At 41.4% G+C, this 20,288-nt stretch overlaps 1 protein-coding gene across 2 annotated transcripts in view; it reads left to right on the top strand.

The window, feature by feature from the left end:
- VEPH1 (ventricular zone expressed PH domain containing 1) overlaps positions 1 to 20,288 on the top strand; it is a 251,398-nt gene that overhangs the window by 165,732 nt on the left and 65,378 nt on the right. For both annotated transcript variants that reach the window (XM_003416131.4, XM_003416132.4), the window contains exon 9: positions 19,163 to 19,302. In XM_003416131.4, coding sequence (XP_003416179.1) covers positions 19,163 to 19,302 — 140 coding nt within the window. The remainder of the gene's footprint in view (positions 1 to 19,162; positions 19,303 to 20,288) is intronic.

The following is a 20,288-nucleotide window of genomic DNA, read 5'->3' as shown; positions in this document are numbered from 1 at the left end:
ATCGAGTTGCCCCAACTCATGGCGACCCCGTGCACAGTGAAACTAGACGCTGTTCCATTCTTCACCATCCCCAGGATCGGTTGCAGATTGAACCGCTGTGATCCCTAGGGTTTTCACTGGCTGATTTTTTTTTTTAATAGATTGCAAGGCCTTTCTTCCTAGTCCATTTGAGTCTGGAAGCTCTGCTGAAACCAATTCAGCATCATAACAGCACACAAGCCCCCACTGATGGAAGGATGTTGGCTGTGCGTGAGGTTTGCTGAGATTTGAACCCATATCTCCCCAATGGAAGGCAAGGACTCTACCATTGGACCATCAACACCTCTCACTGAGCATAGAGCGTCATCATATTGACAAAGATGATTGGTGAAAGGCAGATGGCTACTGATTTTTCAGTTTTGACAGAAGGAAAAATTAAATTCATCTACTCTCTGAGTAGATGAGGAGAAGGCATGAAATGCAATGCATTGTGAACTTTTCCTGATAGTAAGCCATATCCTTGCCATCGCTAAGACCACTAACTACTGTCTGCTTGTGGTGGCATCTGGTTCTCGGGCCTACTGGGCTTTACATTAATGTGGATACCTAAGGCACCTGCATAGCCAGGACCATCGGCAAGGGCATCCAAAGACAACAAGGACATCTGCAGACAGCCTGCCCTTGTTTACCCTTGATTCATGTTACAGGACAGTTGTATTTAGGATAAGGCAACTCAGCAAGACCAGAGAGAGGTGAAACGACGAGAGTTTGCCATGTGGAACCTGCAGCAAGAGCCTTCTCACTCTCCCAGAGGCTGCGTAGTGGTCAAGTAGAGAGGAAGGGCTAGAATGTTAAAAGACAAAACTAGCCCTTGCATCTTTTGTTACATTCATTATCACCTTTCATTTTAGGAGCAGAGTAAAGGAAGTCACAGGCTTTTCAGGAAGAGTTTGGAAGGGTTAAGAGAGGGTGGCCAATGACATATTGGAGGAGAAGGCACTGAAGACAAAGCAATAACACCACAAGGCAATCTAGAAACACATACAGAAATCTTAATAATTAATAGCTCCCTGTGATTCCTAAATATTGGTATGGAAAGGGACTAGTTTTTGTGAAGTAAATATAAAAAAAAATTGGATCAATCACTCAGTAGCATTTCATAAAATCAGAAATCATTTCTGCAGTCTGTGGGTGAGTGGATCATGAGACGCAAAGAGGGCTTGAAGGCTCACTGGAAGAGACCGGGGATCTGGCACTGAGAAAGAAAGACCTGAGAGAATAGAATGGAGTACAGTGTTGGCCAAAGTTAGTTTCTTAGTTATCTCGTGCTGCTATAACAGAAACACAAGTAGATGGCTTTAGCAAAGAGGAATTTGTTCTCTCACAGTCTAAACTCAGTCTAGGAGGCTAGAAATCCGAATTCAGGGTGCCAGCTCCAGGGGAAGCCTTTCTCTCTCTGTTGGCTGTGGAGGAAGGTCGTTGTCATCAATCTTCCCCAGTCCAGGAGCTTCTCAGCACAGAGACTCCAGGTCCAAAGACCCCGCTATTCTGGCTCTTGTTTTTTGGTGGTATGAGGTCCCCTTGTCTCTCTGCTCACTTCTCTCTTTTATATCTCAAAAGAGATTGACTTAAGACTCAACCCAATCTTGTAGATTGAGTCCTGCCTCATTAACATAATTACTGCTAACCCTGCCTCATGAACATCTTAGAGATAGAATTTACAAAAGATAGGAAAATCACATCAGATGACAAAATGGTGGACAATCACACAGTATTGGGAATCATGGCCTAGCCAAACTGACAAACATTTTTTAGGGGGGACACATTCAATCCACAGTGGTTGGTTTTGAAGTCATTATATTGTGGTCAAGACTTATCCAAATTTAAAAAGGCCGTTAGATCCAGTATGGTGTTCAAGGCCGTGCATGACCTGGTCCCAGCCCACTCTCCCCTTACCTGCCACAACCAGCCCCATTCCCAGGTTCTTTCCCCTCAGGGTCTTGCTGAGACCTGGACTACTTTGCCCTTCTGTCCCCACCTCCCTTATTCCCAGTTGTCCTTTAGGGCTCAGCATAGATATCACTTCCTGAGAGCAGCCCTCTCTGACCCCGTAAATCTAAATTAGCTGCTGCAAACCCTGGTTGCACAGTGGTTAAGCACTCAGCTGCTAACTGAAATGTCGGCAGTTCATCCTCACCAGTGGCTCCACAGGAGAAGACCTGGTAATCTGCTCCCAGAAAGATTACAGCCTCAGAAACCCTATAGGACAGTTCTGCTCTGTCATCTGAGGTTGTTATAAGTCAGAATTGACTTGACAGCACATACCAACAACATTTTTTCCTTCATAGAACTTATCACATCTTGTATATATGTTTTTTGTCTGTTTTACTAGTCAAAACAAGGAGCACATCTTTTATTTACCATTGCATATCCAGTGTCTGGCACATGTGGGAATTCAGTAAATGTCTGTTGAATAAGTAAACATTTGAAAATTCCTATGAACCTATACGTCTGTGTCTAGACTATCTTAAAATTTCTAATAATTTTTTTTGCTTCTTAAAAAAACAAATTATTATAAGAAGCTCTCTTAGCTCCATATAACCTCTGTATTGTCTGGATGGAAACCCTGGTGGCATAGTGGTTAAGTGCTATGGCTGCTAACCAAAGGGTTGGCAGTTCAAATCTGCCAGGCAGTCCTTGGAAACTCTATGGGGCAGTTCTACTCTGTCCTATAGGGTCGCTATGAGTCAGAATCGACTCGGTCGCACTGGGTTTGGGTTGTTTTTTTTTGGTATTGTCTGGATATTTCAGATTTCATTTTTATACCCGTCTATTTTGACCACCCTCTTCCCAACTGTCTTCCAATCACCCCTAAAGGAAACAACAAAATACAGCATTAATTTTAAATTATTGAACAAAGAAATGTATCTATTATAAACAAGAGAGCTAGACCACCATCTGGTTTCTGTTTTTGGTTTCTCTTGTATCCATGTTAGTCTTGCGGAGTTGTAAATTGACGGTGATGCTATTTATGTTTGGACGCAGCTCGTCTCACAAGTTTCAGGTTCTACTCATTTCCCCGACAGACTTTTGCGCTTTCCAAATGAGTCAACTTGTTGTTAGCAATAATAGCTAACTTCATTTATTTATGGTGCATAATGAATATTTATTGAGTAAAAGAATAAATTACTGTATTTAATCTTGATGAAAAGCCTGCAGTCTAGTTATCATTGCCCTCATTTTATGGATGAGAAAATAGACTCAGAAAGTCAAATAACTTGTCAAAGGTAATATAGCCAGTAGGGGACACAGTTAGGACTCAACCCAATTCATGGTCTCGTCAGTGCCTTTCTATCCCACACTGCCTCTCTGAACATGCCATTTTCATTCTCACCTTCATGCCTTTGCCCACACTCTTGCTACTCTACGGTGCTCTCTGCTCCATCTACCTAGGCCCACCATTCATCAAGGCTAGTTCCAATTTTACCCCTTTCACCCTCAGTGACCCCCAGTACTACTCATTTGGACTTAACCTTGGATTACTTTATATATTCTTAATATCTCCTTTCAAGTTATAAGACTCTCAACTAATCTTTTTTAGGGTCTCAGCACCCACCCCACCATCCCATACTTGGTAAAGCCCAGTGATGATGATGATGGTAGATGTTTCCTTGGTGCAGGATAATAAATGAAATGGACTTGCTCTAGCTTAACAACTATCCATCTTGTGAAAGCCACTGCACCAACGGGAAGTAATCCATAGCATTTTGCATAACTTGGACTCTTAGAGTACAACTACCATATGCTCAGAGGCTTTCAGTCATGCTTGTAGTCTGCAAAATTGAGTTTCCTTTAAGACTAACATTGTGTTCTAAAATTAGCTTCCAAATTCATGGTGCGTCCCCAGAATTGGCTGCCCAAAATTAATTGGTTTCTATTCAACGAGGCCTCATTTAGCATCAGTGAATGAAACAGGAGGCTCCCAAACTTTGTCATAGCCAGCCATCTGATCATGAAATCTATTTAGAATAAATCCCTGGTGGACATCTTAGGAAAACCAAACTTGGCTAAGAGCTGCTAACAGGCACTTTTAGGAAGAGCTTCAGAGTTTAGTATGGTTGATATACACTACCTGGAGGTAAAATGCCTCCTGCACCCATTTTATCTGACATAATCAAATCTCTTGCTAAAGACTTGTTGCTCTCCCAAGAGTGTTCCTTTGAGGCTGTTGGGTAGTGGCCAGGCCAGAAGGTCTTAGCTCAGAAATGCCAACTGGAGAGAGCAATGAGATGGATGACTCATGTATAGACAATCTTAGGCCCATCCTTCTGCCCTCAGGGGGAAAAAATGTAAACAGACCCATTTTAATGGCGTTTAACAATAAGATTTCCTCTTCCCCAAAATGTGGTTGCTGTTATGCATTTTGCAGAATTGCAAAGTAATTGGTAGCACATGGAACGGTACCTACAGGGGATCATGGCTTGCCCGCCTTCCTTGCCTCTGCACAACTTTTGATAAATCTGTGCTCGGTGGAGCCAAACATTTATCTATAACATATGGGCTTCAACTGACTCAGTGTGACCACAAAGTGATTCTGTACCATTGCCAGAAATCAACTACATTAGCATCTTGCAAAAAAAAAATTTATGTATGTATTTGATTTAAAATTCATATAAATTCCAAAATTACTTTCACGTCTGCAAACTGTACTAGCCCCTATGAAAATACTCCAGATTTATTTCTGATCCTATTGATCTTGACTACTTTGTGTCCTTACTGTTTGGACACCTAACTTATTTGTATTTGGTGACCATCAAGAGTGCCTGTTAAGAAAAAGTTGAGTTTTTCCAAATGAGCTTTCTCTGAAGAGTTTTGTGACTGAGTAAGCACTACATTAAGTCCCTCTTCCCAGAGCTGAGTCAGAATCAACGGTGTTGTTGGAAGGTGCATTCTTCTTAGTGGATATACCAAAAATTCACTGGAGGAGTAAAGTAGTGCCAATATGGTCATTTAAAGATAAGTTCAATTTTAGTTTCACCTTTTATATTTTCATTATTTCTGCTTCTGGGGGGATTATTGGGTAAATCCTAGAAATATTAGAAAAAAAATATTGAAATTAACCCAAAAACATGAACAATGTTGCCCAATGACCCTTTTCTCTAACTGTAAGCAGTTACCGAATGAGAGATAATCTCAATTTGAGAACTTTTTCTAAGAACTGCTGTTTGTTTGTCTGCACAATCACAGGACCAAGAAAGTGATTTGCAGATATTGGTATTCAGATAGCTCTCCTTTACAATTAATATGATGGTATCATATTTTGATTTGGGCATTATAAGGACAAGGAAATACTTTTTATAAAATACCTGACCACATATTCTATGACAAACTCCACTCTTGATAAGGAGCAGATATTCCACAAATAAATGTTGTAAGTATAATTACAGAGTGCTTCTTGAGTTGTCTCCTGCCCAACCAGCAGCGGCACCCACTGTGTGGTAGACACCATTTTAAAAGCTTTACTCTCCCTTGTAAGGCATGTGATATTATTCTCCGATTACAGATGAGGAGACTGAACTATAGAAAAGAAAAAGAAATTTGCTCAGGTCACATAACTGAAAGGAACGGACCTAGGATAGATCCCAGGTTTTCTAGCAGCGGAGCCTGTGCTGTATTCTGCTGTGCTATAGGATGGGCTGGCCTTGCCCTGTGATAGTAAAGCTGATGTGCTCGTGGCAAAGTGGGTTCAGGCTCTCAGAGAAATGTGGGTAAAGCTTCATTTCAGAGCGATGTGGATAAAGCTTCATTTCAGAGCGATGTGGGTAAAGCTTCAGTTGAGAGCAGTGTGGGTAAATCTTGAGTTCTTAAAGAACAGGCTATTTTTATTCAGATCTGGAAAGTGCAGTGACATTTCCCTTGCCTTCTTTATGTGCCTAATTGCCACTGAACATACACATGCTGTGAAGGAACTGTAAGAGTGGTTCCCTTCTGATGCAAATTCACTCTGCTCTGCAGGCCCCTTGCTGGAGTCAAAGGTCTCCTATGGCTCTCTGCAGCCTTCTTCTGTTGGAACAAGAGTTATGTCCAATTTCTCAAATATATTTCTCCCTCCCTGACTTTCATTCCTAGGGCTAGACTTAGGAAGCTAAGTCAAGGTTTGGTTGAGTCATGAAGCATAGTCTTGGCCATGAGACATGCAGGCAGCTGAGAAAACCAAAGAATATCATAAACAGGGGAATGTGGATAAGAAGAGATGGATGAGAAGAAAATAACTTCAGGGATCACTGTGCAATCCCAAATCATTCTGCCCAAGTGAGTGTGGCTCCCTTGAATGAAGGTGAGGGATTCTGCATTGCCCAACTCCAGAGGCACCATTTACACTGTAGCCTGTCAGAACGATGCCCACTGGACTCATGCAGTGGAAAACCTGTCTTGCTACAAGAAGTGGCCCTGTAGATGAGGCCCAGAGTCAGTGTCTAAAAGGATGAAATTTGCAGAGCAGCAAAAGCTCTTGGACAAATGCTATTCTTGGCAGCCAGTGAATTTGGATAGACCACCAAGCTCTATTCAAGTGAACACAAGGAGATCCACACACAGGGACAAGCTTCTGAGGGAAGGACACTGGCTAGTCAAGATTCAGATTTGACTCACATTCTAATGGGGAGATGAGGTGGGTCTCACCAATGGGGAGAATATGAAAACCCACGGTTTGCTGCTCATAATATCTCCATCTCTATTCAGCCTCAAGCCAGATTATTTCCAAACCATTAACATTCGTGGTGATAAACCTTCTGATTAACTACTAGGTCTTCCTCCCCTCACGCCACCCCCTTGGTTCTGGATGTATCTGAGACTGAGTCTGCCATGGGCGGTTGCTGCTATTGGTAGGTGGCCAGGACCAGCATAAGCAAGAGTGGGCTTTGTTACACCTACACCTGGACACATGGCCATTTCAGGCCCCTCGTAAGTGCTACCTCAAGCCATCCAATTCCTGGGAAAGGCCCCTCATCGTTTATTCCACCTGCTTTTTCGCTGCCGCTTCTCATTCCAGGAGTCTAGCCCAGGACTTAGAAATAGTGAGATGTTTTTTCATACAACACAATACCAGATACTCTGTGGTTACACAGATGATTACGTGTTCGTGAATGTAGAAGTTCTCCTCTTGGAGTAAAAACCCAACAGTTTTCTGTTAAGATATTTACTTGAAGCAAGAAGCTATCATACAGTACAAATGGGTTTTAAATGTCTCAGTCATTTTCAAGCAGGTCTTAAGTACCTCCCATCTTGACTTTCTGATTTCCCATATTCCCCTTCACAAGACAAGTCCCTCAATGATGCAGAAAAACTGACAATAGAGGCCTTTTTTTTCCTTCAAAATGAAGTTATTGTGGTCTGAACACATGGGGAAAATTGAATTTTGAGGCCTTTACCATGTTTTCAAGTGAGTTTTTGAGTCTTTCAATATTTTTAAGAAAGAATCATACCTTTCGGAGCTGGTTCCAATCCTACCCTCTAGGAGAGAGACCACCACTCAAAGTTCCTTCTAGCTCTGTGGCTTAATGATTTTAGACTGACATTTAGCATCAGATTTCCCCATACAAGGCAAATTTCTGAGATGCTAGAGTTTCTGGGGGCAATGAGCCAGCCTTTCAGCCTCTGTTGAATGAGTGTTGATTGCTTTCTCACCGCAAAGTTCATCCTCCCTCACAGACCATTGGGAAAGAGCCAGTTGAGGCAGCCAAGGATTCATCTCTATTAACGCTAGCTTGAGTTCTTCAGTACAGCTTTCCGTCTTCTTCTGTGGGACAAAATATGTGACAGCCATTTCAAATTTGCATCTAGAAGTTGATTTTCTGGAAGCTGAACAACACTGCTACTCTATTTTATGACACAACTTTCTCTCCAGAGAGCAGTGAGAAAATGAGGGTAGAAATAATTAACCACAGTTTTGTTTTTTTTTAATTTGATTTTTTAACATGACTGTGATGGCTAAGATCATCAATGCTGGATTTTAGATCACATAGAATGAAACAAATTACACTTAAATACAACATGAAAGAAACAATGGATGAAACTATGGCTTTCAAAGATATATGGACCTCTGTCATGTGTAACATTAACTTACACACAAATAATTTTATGATTATGACATTTGCTTCTACTATAGACTTTCTGGCTTCCAAGGCTGGCCTGACAGAGGCAATTTATTCCCTTGATCTTTATGCTTTTAGTTCAGGTGGTTTCCACTGGGGAACAGTAGTACCTTGAGTTGGAATTTCATGGGTTAATTACTTGGGCTTCTCGCAAGAGAGGTTTGAGCATAAATGGCAATGTGTCACATAACTCATCCAATTATAGGGTGAAGATCAAAATTGCAATCAAAAACAAGAATAAGCTATCAACAAACCTCTAAATACTGTATAAATGAAAGCATAGACCTAGATAGAGGATATGTCGAGAAACAATAGCTTCACATTTTGACATTTTTGTTTAATAAAGGTTTCTATGATTTCGTAGCAGTACTTTTTGACTTACCTTCATATAATTACCAAATTTCTCTTTGCTTCTCTGAGTTTTATTTGCATTATTAATCATTTGCCAAAGAACTTTATTTGAGACATAAGCATCTGTCATGCTTATCTGACAACTTGTCTGGGATTTCTGCTGTGATGGGGAAAAGGAATATAGTTTTGCCCTGGATGGGGACACTCATGTGTGTGTGACATAGCCAGTGACCAACCAGCTACTGAAAAGGGACCATGTATTTCTCAACCAATAATGTCATAAACTGAACTTAATGAACACCAAACAAAGATTTCTTTCCCATTACCTTGCTATACTAGATTCTTCATCAAATGAGAAATTTTGTAATTTTTTAATTAAATGTATCAGTGCAACAACCCACATTTCTGAGCACCTGTGGCAGAACCAAGCCCTGGAAATACCAGGATGATTAAAGCAGCGTCTACCTTTGAAAAATAATATAATTTCCAACAGTCATTCAGAAATTCTACTTTGCTTTTGAGAATCAAAATTTTTAACTTAAAATATGTTTGCTTCTATTTCCTACACCAAAGTTCCGAAATGGTTGTCATTCTGTTTAAAACGTCCAAGCTTTAATTTGGGGGTGAAGTGGAGTACGGTTTAAGTCTATGATAAAAATATTTCTTGTAAATCACATGGAATTAGAGTTTGGTGAGTAGTGCACACTGATTTGTGATGTCTTTCATATTGTCGGGCAAAAGCAAAAGTATTCTAAAGCGATAAGCTTGTTCTACATTTTTCCCAAAATTGTGATTTATGGTTGACTTCAAAAATATGCTTTACATTACTTACTTTGGGAAAGTTCTCATCAGACAAATTACCGATATTTTTTCCTCCTACTTTTGTTCTGTCCAATTTAGGATATTTATTTAGTTAAATGACAGTATTAGTTATTCATTCTATGTCAGTGGTTTGAATTCCATGTCTTTGAATTACATCAAAGTGGGATTAAATGGGAGATTGAAGAATGGCTTCAAAAGTCCCTGATCTGGCTAGTGTCAAGCAGGAGGGGGAAGCTGCTCTCACAGATCCTGTTGCCATCCATCTCCTGTCTTGAATACTGACAGCAAGCCTTGATACCCCTAGGCTGCCATCCAATTCTGCTGTGGGCAATCATCACAGACACTTTTTTTTCATGTGCCTCTGTAGCCTCTCATCAAATCGTAGAATTTCAGAGATAAAAAGCACGTTCTAGATCAGCTTTTGGTCCACTTCCATTTAACGGATGAGAGAACAGAGAGGAACGGTAACCTCAAGTCTGTCAACGAAGAACCTGGTTGTGTGACTCCCAGGCCAATGATCTTCCCATTGAACCAAATTTCCTTTTAGAGGTACTTCTATTACCTCTGTTTTATCTGAGCCATTCGAAACTGAAAAGAAAGAATGGGCTCTGGGACCTGGGTTCAAATCCCAGCTCAACTCTTTTCTGGAAGTTTGATGTTGAGATTTCATCCTGAGTGATATTGGGATTACAAGGACTATTTTATTAGGGTTAAATGTAATTTATTACACTTACTCCTTGGTACAAAGTTAGGATGCAGTGAAAATTAACTCTTTCTAGGCTAAGTCCTTCAAAATGTATTCTTGGAATTCGTTGCTACATACAATGTGTGAATACTTCCAGTCTAGGAGTTTCAGCGAGCATATTCCTGCGTTCGAGTTTTTGTAAATCATCCTAGAAATATAGTTTAGATGTGGAGAAACCTGGCCCAGTTGAAAACCTGGGAAACAAGCCAGATACATTTATTTGATGCTTCTTCAGCTGGAAGGAAACTTTCAGAGCGTAAGTTTGATAAGGAATTCAAAAACAAGAGCTAATTTATCCCTTTTTCCAGAAAATACAGCCAACTCTTTGATTTTTCTGCTAGCTATTAAAAAAAAATCAAAGCCATATTCCATTTTTATTTTTAAAAGGCAAACTTATCTCTAAACAAAAAATACATAATGGAATATATTATTTATAAGTGGTTACCAGGGGGGTGGATTATAAGGATCTAGTCTTCCTTAGGCCAACCAAGAAAAGTTGTGTGTTTCTCAGGTCCAGTATAGATATTTAGAAAAATATACACATTTATCAACTGATAGCGGAGAATCATGGGGCATTACCATAGCCCCTCTCACCTGATTCCACAACTTTCTCCACTGTAGCTGAACTCTGGGCCTATTCAGTTTGATTATTCCCTCTGGGTACAAAATCCTCGTCAACTTCCTCCTACTGTATCTGAGAATAAAAAAGACCAGTTATTCCCATTTTACACAGGTCTGTAAATCTCTTTGTAGATTTATCAAAGCTCTTTAGACTTGTTAAAGGATTTGTTCTACCCCCAGCTTGGAGAATTATGTTGACTAGATTATAATTGCTTAAAAATCAATGCTCTGTGGTTACATTTCTAAGGCTGGACATCCTATGTGGTCTCGTTAAAGAGATTGGCCGTTTATCTTGGATTGTCCACCCCATCCCTGAAGAAGTCATAAATAACTGGGGAGGTAGATTCAAGTCCCTCAGACAATGTAACTTTGAGGGAGGTCGCATGGTTTTGTGAAAAAAAAAAACAAACCTGGGTCTTGCACTTTAACAAACGGAATCCAAATCCTGGTTCTGCGTCTTGCTTGGTTAAGTAAGTCACTTAACCCTGAACGTCAATTTCCTCTTAAATGAAAATGAAGATAATAATAGCTAATTCGTAATAGGTAATTATGAGGATTAAAACATAATTATGTCAAACATCTAACAGAGTAATCAGTACCAATGCAAATACTAAATAAATATTAGTTTATTCCATGACTCAACTTATTCAAATATTTTAAATAGTTCACACATGTGTACACACACACCAAAAAAAAAAAAACTGAAAATCTGATTTTAAGTTTTGATGATGGTTTTGCTTGATCTATAATTTCCACTAGACTTTTAAATACTATCATAAAATTTTAATAAGAACACCTTTCTGAAATTTGATAAAGCCATTTACCAGTATTTCTAATTTTTATCTCAAACCAAAATGTTAATTGGGATACATTTTAGATATCTAGATTTTTTAGCATTTTACAATGAAACAAATAAAGAAGAATTTATAATTCAAAACAAAGAAGAATTCCTTTATCTAGCAAGATAATAAGTATTGCTTGCATATGGACTATGGCTCAAATACAAACAGCTAAACTAAGGACGAATTTTTACGTTAACAATTGGTTATATCTCTAATACTGATGGATGACAATGCAGACTTTTAATTAAAAGTGCAGATAAAATTTCAACATGAGAATGAACGTTGTGTTACTACTGTGATAATTTCTAATTATTTTTATGGGGAGATCCTACTGGTTTTATCATTGTTGTTCCAGAAGGAACGAGAAACAGTGTAATAAAGTGGCATTATTACGTTTGAGGGAAGCCTGGCTTGCCAAATATATATTGAGCGTGTTCTGTATGACGGGAACTATGGTAGGTGCTAGATGCACAAAAATTTTAGAGAGAGAGACAGAGAGAACATTTGCCTTCTAATAGCTGGTAGCAGAACAGGGAGAAAAATACTAACAGAGTGGGAGCCAGGTTTGTCACTGTCAGAAGTGGAAATTTGTAGATAAGCAAGAGGAGGAGGCTGGAATGATCCATGTGGATTAGAGACATCAGTATGAATTCATATTTAGCTTAATATAGATACAGATGGTTACATATAGAAATATTTAGATATGTGTATATACACAGGTTAGTATTCAGACATGTATTTCCTCGCTCTGTCAGCCAAGAAGAACTAGAAGAAATGATACCCCAGTAGCAATGAGCACTCCTAGCACCCAGATTTTGGTTTCTAGAATCATTCTCCAGTGAAAGGAACTGGGGCTCATTCAGGGATTACAGCAAGAAATATACAAGAAGAGCCTGGAGCATATTGTAGTGCTAGAAAGTAAGGAAGTGCCAAAAAACAAGAACAACAGCAAAAAACCACCACACACACACACAATGATATCAAAGAGACACAGGTGTCAAATGAAAGAACTCTCGATGGCCAACGCTGGGACAGTTTGAGCAACAAAATAAATAAGGTAGTATCGGGTTATAACCCAAGGCAGAAAACAAATATCCAGGAGTCCATTCTGCTATAAATAAATGATGGAATAAATAAACGCAGGATAAGAGACAAATTTCTTATGCGGGAGAATTCCAAATAATTTATGTAGATACTCCACCCTCAAGAAGGGGGAGCATAGCTCCCCACTCCTTAAGTGAGGGCTGTGCGTAATGGCTTCCTTACAAAGAGTATGGTGGGGAAGGGGAAAAGAACTCTACACTGGAAGATCCTGACAAACATTACCTCAGCCGGGTGATCAAGGTCGACATCAGCTGTGATGAGCCTGCTGATATGTGCCTTCATATGTACCCTTAATATGATGTGAAGTAAATGGCATCGCACTTCTGTGCTCTTCCCCAAAACCATAACCCCAGGAGGGCAGAGCCAAGATGGCAGAATAGACAGACGCTTCTGGCGAGCCCTCTTTACAACAAAGATAAAAAAAAAAAAAAAGTGAAATGAGTACATTTTTGACAAGCTAGGAGCCCTGAACATCAAAACCAAGCTTAGAAAACAAACTGAGGGGCAGGGGGAGGAAGAGACAGTTCAAAAGCACAGAGGAGTTACCAGACCTGAATTGCAGGGAGCCTTCAGGCACCATTCCCGGGAGTGGCAGCGGCAGGCTGGTACTAGCATTCAGCCCCAGTTCCTCAAGGAGAAGCAGTCAGCCACATAGCCTACTCACACCTCCGGAACCCGAGAAGAATGGCACTCTCGGCAAAACTAAGTACTTGCATGTATTTTACCGTGCCCCCTGCTCCCAAGCTGGCTTCAGCGGCTGACTTCCCTGAGCCTAAGATAGGCCCTTTTGAGCATCTAGAGCCATTCTCCTGGCCTTGGAGAAGGAATAAATTTGCAATTGGGGGAAAAGATAATTTGTCAGCTCCACTAACCAGGGGAGCTCAGGATAGAAGCGGCTCTTTTCCAGGCATAAACAGTTGGTGGACTTTGAGTGCCTTTCCCCTCTGCATGGACCTGTGTGGGCCTATTTCAAGAGAATAGGCCCTTGTTGGCAGACTACAACTGTTTCAGCTGTGCAGTGGAGAGATGGGTGTTAGATGTTTGACATTGCTTTGCCTATTAAACAGGGTCCTCACCTACCCACATCAGGGGCCCAAGGACTGGTGGCTCCACTCAGGTCACCCAGCCACCCATGACAGGGGTCCAACGATAACTGGTACCTCCCAGTCCTTACAACAAAAAACATTGCGTGCCCATGGTGCATCTGCAGAACCCACCCTCCAGTACACTGTAGGGAACAGGGACATGCTTCCCTCAGAGACATGGAGGGGATGATTCTCAGCCCCCTGCCTTGTTTGGAGTGTGACCCCCTGCTGGAACCAGATACCAGTACCTACACCAACCACCCCTGCCCCTCTAAGACTGTAGGACAGAGCCTGTACCACACACTTCATGATTAGCTACCTGGACACCTGAGCTGAATTCATACAAGAAAAGTGAATGGACTGGTAGACTGATATACCTGATAACAGCTCTAGCCACCTGTGAACAGGACGTCACAAGGCAAAAATAATCAAGCTAGCTCACTCAAGCAACCCATTTGGGCATATCAAAACAACAAAGCAAGAAGCTACAACACAGTAAGCAAACATAAAATAAACTAATACAGTAACTTATAGATGGCTTGGAGACAACAGTCAATATCAAGTCACATAAAGAAACAGACCATGATCGTGTCAACAAGCTCTCCAAACAAAGAATCGAGGGATCTTCTAGACGAAAGTGCATTCCTGGAATTACCAGAGGCAGAATACAAAAGATTAATATACGGAACCCTCCAAAACCCATAACCCCAGTCTAATCATGAGAAAAGGTTCAGGTAATTCCAGTTGAAGGACATATTACAAAATACCTATCTAAAAAAAAGTACCCTACAAAAATGTCAACATCATCAAAAATAAGTCTGAGGAACTGTCACAGTCAAGGGCAGACTAAGGAGACATGAAAACTAAATGTAACGTGGAATCCTTGATTGGATCCTGGGACAGAAAAAGGATATTAGGTAATACTAAGGAAGTCTGAATAAAGTATGGACTTTAGTTAATAATTATGTGTCAGTATTGGTTCATTAATGGTAACAAATGTACTATACTAACAAAAATGGTGATAATAAAAACTGGGTACAGGGTATAGGGGAATTGTCTGTACTATTGTCACAGTTTTTCTATAAATATAAAAGTGTTCTAAAATAGAAAATTTTATTTTAAAAATGCTAATAGAAAATTTTAATATGGTGTAGTGAATGCAATAGCCCTCGTGGTGCAGTGGTTAAAGTGCTCAACTGCTAACTGAAAGGTCAGTGATTCAAATCCAACAGCTGCCCCTCAGGAGAAAGATGTGGCAGTCTGCTTCCATCAAGATTTACAGCCTTGGGAACCCTACGGGGCAGTTCTACTCTGTCTTGTAGGGTTGCCATGCATCGGTATCAACCCAACGGCAGTGGGTAGTGAACACAGTGCAGGAATAAAGGCAGTAAACAGCATCTTGGGAGAAAACTGGCAGGGGAAGAAGAGAATTCCAAAATGATCCTGAGGGATTTTGTCTCAAAAAGAAGACAAAATGTTCTTGTATTTTTGAATCATGTCTTTGAACTTATCCGTCTATATAATATGCATATATCTGATATTTTTAGCTCAGAGTACATTATATTCTGCCATTTTTGATGCTCCTGTTCCCTTCGGTCTCTAGAAAAACCAAACCAAATTCTTCGTTCTTTAGAATAAGAAATTACAATCTACCAAAGTAATAGATATAACAATCACATTTAGTCAAACACGGAAAGCATTCTATATTTACTAAAGCATGCCCTTCTCCCTCTTCATCATTTAGTCTAGAAAAAAAATTACCCTTAGGAATCAATTCTCTTAGTAAAAAATTATCTTAAATGCCCAAGATGCACTACTTACCTGGAGTTACTGTGAACATTCATGCCTTTTATGACTTTGTTCAGGGTGTTCCCTACACTTAAAATGCTTGTCTCCGTCAAACTTTTCCTGAGTTCAAAATCTTGGTCAGCTTTCAAGCCCTGCCTCAAACACCTCCTTCTCCATGAAGCCTCCCCTTTGTCCCTGATCAGCATGAGTTCCTCATTCCTCTGAATGGTGAGAGTTGTGTGTTCTTCCATGCCTTGTGGACTTAACTTCTCACCGACCGCTGTTTATAGAGATTTCTCCCGTTTGGCTGTAAGCTTCTTAAGAGCAGGGTCAGCATCATGGCCCCTGCTGTTCCCAGCTCAGTGTCTGATGTTCGTTCATTTGTTTCACAACCATTTTTTGCATGCCTGCCATTGGATACCGTGGCATGGATAGAGGGACAAGATTACAGAGGAAATTTTATCAACTGAATGTTAACATTGTTGGAAAAATTTTCCAACCCAGGAAAGCACTGAAAAAAATGAGGTGACAGCTATTGATACAGGTCAGGTTTACTGAAAACATTAACAGGAGCTGTATATCAAAGACCTGATTTATTTTTACAGCCAGGTATATGGTTCTAAATTAGGGATCTCTCTCTTCTACCACTTTGCCCATTTTATGTAACCTAGGCTCCCTACGGTTAGTGTGTAGAAAGCTGATCAACTCAGGGTGGGTAAAATAAATCTAATCAGTATTCATTTCCAAAGGAAAACATGAGTAAGCAATAAGAAATGAGGGGAAGCAAAAAGAAAGTGTTCTTTCACGGCAAAGCCCTGAAGGTAAGATGTCCAACTTGGAACTGTCAAACCGCTGCCAGTGTTCTTAGAGAAGAGCTTGTTCTCTTTGCGAACGTACTGCTCTTCTAATGCGCACATGGTTGCTACTGTTGGTGCCATGCAGTCAGCTCTGACTCCCGGCCGCCTTCTGCACAACAGAACTAAACGTTGCCCAGGTCTGTGCCTTCTCCGTGGTCTTTGAGCTTGAGCGCGTTGTTGAGGCTGTTGTGTCACGTAACAGCTAGATTTATGTAAAAAACCGTTTCAGTTGTGTGTGTGCTATTATGGAATATTTGGTTTTCTATTTCCTCAGTTTAGATTAATTTAAATTCAACTTTCCAAAACATCAGGGCCAAATATTAAATATGACCAAAAATAAAAAAAACTGTCATCAAACACAGTTTCTGACAGGACAATTTTAAGCCTATACTGCACTCTGTTCCATTCTTGCAGATGTTTGTTTCTCAGCAGCGGGCCTTCTGGTCTTTTCACTGAGCCTTCAGACGCTCTTTACAACTTCATTTACCAATAGAAAGCTGAAATGATTTTTAATTTTTATGCAAGGACATTGAATGCTCAACCCAAAATTGTTTTTAAATTGCCAAAAAAAAAAATGATTTCACAAAAACTAGTCTTCTTCCATACCAATGTTTGGGAATTGCAGGGAGCTATTAATTATTTTTTAATAATTTTAAAATTATTTTAATTAATTTCGCTCCTTGGAAACCCTACAGGCAGTTCAACTCTGTCCTATAGGGTCACTATGAGTTGGAACTGACTCAATGGCACATAATAACAACAACAAGAACATTAATTATCAGGAGCCCTGGTTAAGAGTTCAATGGTAAATTGAAAGGTTGGCGGTTTAAATCCATCAGCTGCTCCTTGGAAACCCTATGGGGCAGTTCTGCTCTGTCCAATAGTGTTGCTATGAGTCAGAATTGACTCAATGGCAAGTTTTTTTGTTTTTGTTTTTGTTTTTATTAATTATTAAAGCCGCTAACTAAAGGTCGACTGTTCAAACCCACCAGCTGCACCATGGGAGAAAGATGTGGCAGTCTGCCTCTGTAAAGATTCACAGCAGTGGAAACCCAATGGGGCAGTTATACTCTGCCCTATAGGATCACTATAAATCAGAATCAGCTCACCGACAATGGGTCTAGCTTGTGTCCTCCCCTCCACCCCACACTTTGGTATTAATTATCATTTTTAAATTTCATTGTGGCTGTATTGGTTTTTTCCAAGGCCTTCTCCTTTCATATTTCATTGGCCACTCTTCTGGACACCTCCTAAAAAGCCTGTTACTTCCTTCACACCAGACTCCCTGATGGTGCACACATACGCCTCACTCCATCTTCTGGGCGATGCAGTGCACCCTCTTAGGTGGTACCAACTCTGCTGCCAATATTCAGGTCCCCATCAACTTTTAATAAACTCTAATCCATTTCCATTTTTAGGACTATGGCATACTGAGTCTACTAATTTTCCAAATATTTCATTAAAAAAGTCAAATTAATTCTGAAGCAGTAAACTCTCCACGGGCTATCAAAATGACTCTGCAGATTTAAAATCCCCAGCATGGTAGAGTGTAAAGTACCCCAAGGTGGCATCAGCTCAGCTGAGTTCAGATTTTACCTCTGCCATCCCTGAGCATCTTCCCTCTGTTCAGGCAGTATGTACGGACCATCTGTTGTGTGCCAGGGCCAGTGGATAGTGGTGAACAAGTCAGCTACAGTCCTTGCTTCGCTGGGGTGACTTTCTAACACCCAGCTTGTAAAAATTAAATGGAATCAGCTGTTTAAAGCACCGGGCAGTCGGTCAGTGAGAGCTATTGTTCTCCAGTACTTCACACGGTGCCCAGCATATTTAGTCTCAACCTACATTTGCTCCAATCATTCATTATTGATTGTCTCTACATATGGCTCCTCACCACTTCTGCTCTCCCCAATCCCCCTTTCTTGTCCCTAAAGGAAGATCTCATAAGTTTTCCTGCTGAAGCTCTTCGAGATTACCGGACCTGTTCAACCATGCCAGAGCACCATGCCAGGAAACCACACTTCTGCCAGAGTTATCCTGGAGGCTGTCAATAGGGCCCCTGCACAAACAAGAGGACAATGCCCCCTGTTCACAACACACTGTCTACTGCCCATAAAATGTCTGGGCTTCCTCCTTCCATTTGTTGATTCTTCCCAGGTCATTATTTCAAGGTACCCAATCATATTAAAATGGCATGCTATCTCCTTTTTTATTGGCAAGTTTTTTCCCTCCATGTGCATCGTTTGAAGATTCCGCTTGTGTTCTTAATTAAAACAAGAAGAAATGGATGGCTGTTGTTATGTGCCATTGAGTTGGCTTTGACTCATAATGGCCTTATGCATAAGAGAACAAAACGTTGCCTGGTCCTGTGCCATCCTCACAGTCATTGTTGCAGCCACTCTGTCAATCCATCTCATTGAGTGTCTTCCTCTTTTCCGCTGACCCTCTGTTTTACCAAGCATGATGTCCTTCTCCAGGGACTGGTCCCTCCTGACAACATGTCCAAAGTACGTGAGACGAAGTCTCTCCATCCTTGCTTCTAAGGAGCATTCTGGTTGTACTTCCTCCAGGACAGATTTGTTCATTCTTCTGGCAGTCCATGGTATGTTTAGTATTTTTCACCAACTACGTCCTGTTTAAAACATCTTAATTTGAATATACTTCCTGTGAAATGGACCTACTCCCAAATGTACAGTGTGCTGGAATTAGTGCATAGCCTAACCTGAAGAATGCCTTTCTGAAGGTGTACATGTGTTAGACTATGAAGTGTAACTCTGGAGGTGATCTAATGTTCCATGCTGTGTGCGTTCATTTCCAGGTACTGTTAGAAGTTGTGTAGCCAAGTTGTTCTTCACCTGTTCCCTGAAGGGCCACTACTGCCTATACAGTAAATCCAGGTTTGTTCTCATCAGCCAAGAACCTCAGCCGTGGATCCAGATCATGTTTCTCTCTCAGCAGGTGTGTGCCATCCAGGTACATCACGGCTCCTTAGTGACCTGGTGGGATGCGAGCTATCACGGCTCCTTAATGACCTGGTGGGGTGCGGGCTGTCACGGCTCCTTAAGGGCCTGGTGGGGTGTGAGCTATCACGGCTCCTTAATGACCTGGTGGAGTGCAGGCTGTCATGGCTCCTTAATGACCTGGTGGGGTGTGAATTAGTTATCCCAGCTCCTTAATGACCTGGTGGGATGCGAGCTATCATGGCTCCTTAATGACCTGGTGGGGTGCGGACTGTCACAGCTCCTTAATGACCTGGTGGGGTGCGGGCTGTCACGGCTCCTTAAGAACCTGGTGGGGTGTGGGCTGTCACGTCTCCTTAATGACCTGGTACGGTGCGAGCTATCACGGCTCCTTAATTACCTGGTGGGGTGCAGGCTGTCACGGCTCCTTAATGATCTGGTGGGGTGCGAGCTATCATGGCTCCTTAATGACCTGGTGGGGTGAGGACTGTCACCGCTCCTTAATGACCTGGTGGGGTGTGGGCTGTCACCGCTCCTTAATGACCTGGTGGGGTGCGAGCTACTTATCACGGCTCCTTAAAGAACTGGTGGGGTGCGGGCTGTCACCGATCATTAATGACCTGGTGGGGTGCGAGTTAGTTATCACGGCTCCTGAATGACCTGGTGGGGTACGAGTTAGTTATCACGGCTCCTTAATGACCTGGTGGGGTGTGAGCTATCATGTCTCCTTATTGACCTGGTGTGGTGAGAGCTATCACCGCTCATTAATGACCTGGTGGAATGCGAGTTAGTTATCACGGCTTCTGAATGACCTGGTGGGGTGCGAGTTAGTTATCACGGCTCCTTAATGACCTGGTGGGGTGTGACTATCACGTCTCCTTATTGACCTGGTGTGGTGAGAGCTATCACCGCTCATTAATGACCTGGTGGGGTGCGGACTGTCACCGCTCCTTAATGACCTGGTGGGGTGTGGGCTGTCACCGC

The sequence above is a fragment of the Loxodonta africana genome, chromosome 23 (assembly GCF_030014295.1).
Source record: "Loxodonta africana isolate mLoxAfr1 chromosome 23, mLoxAfr1.hap2, whole genome shotgun sequence".
Lineage (NCBI taxonomy): Eukaryota > Metazoa > Chordata > Mammalia > Proboscidea > Elephantidae > Loxodonta > Loxodonta africana.
Note: the sequence above shows the minus strand (reverse complement) of the source record. Positions and strands in the feature narration are given on the sequence as shown.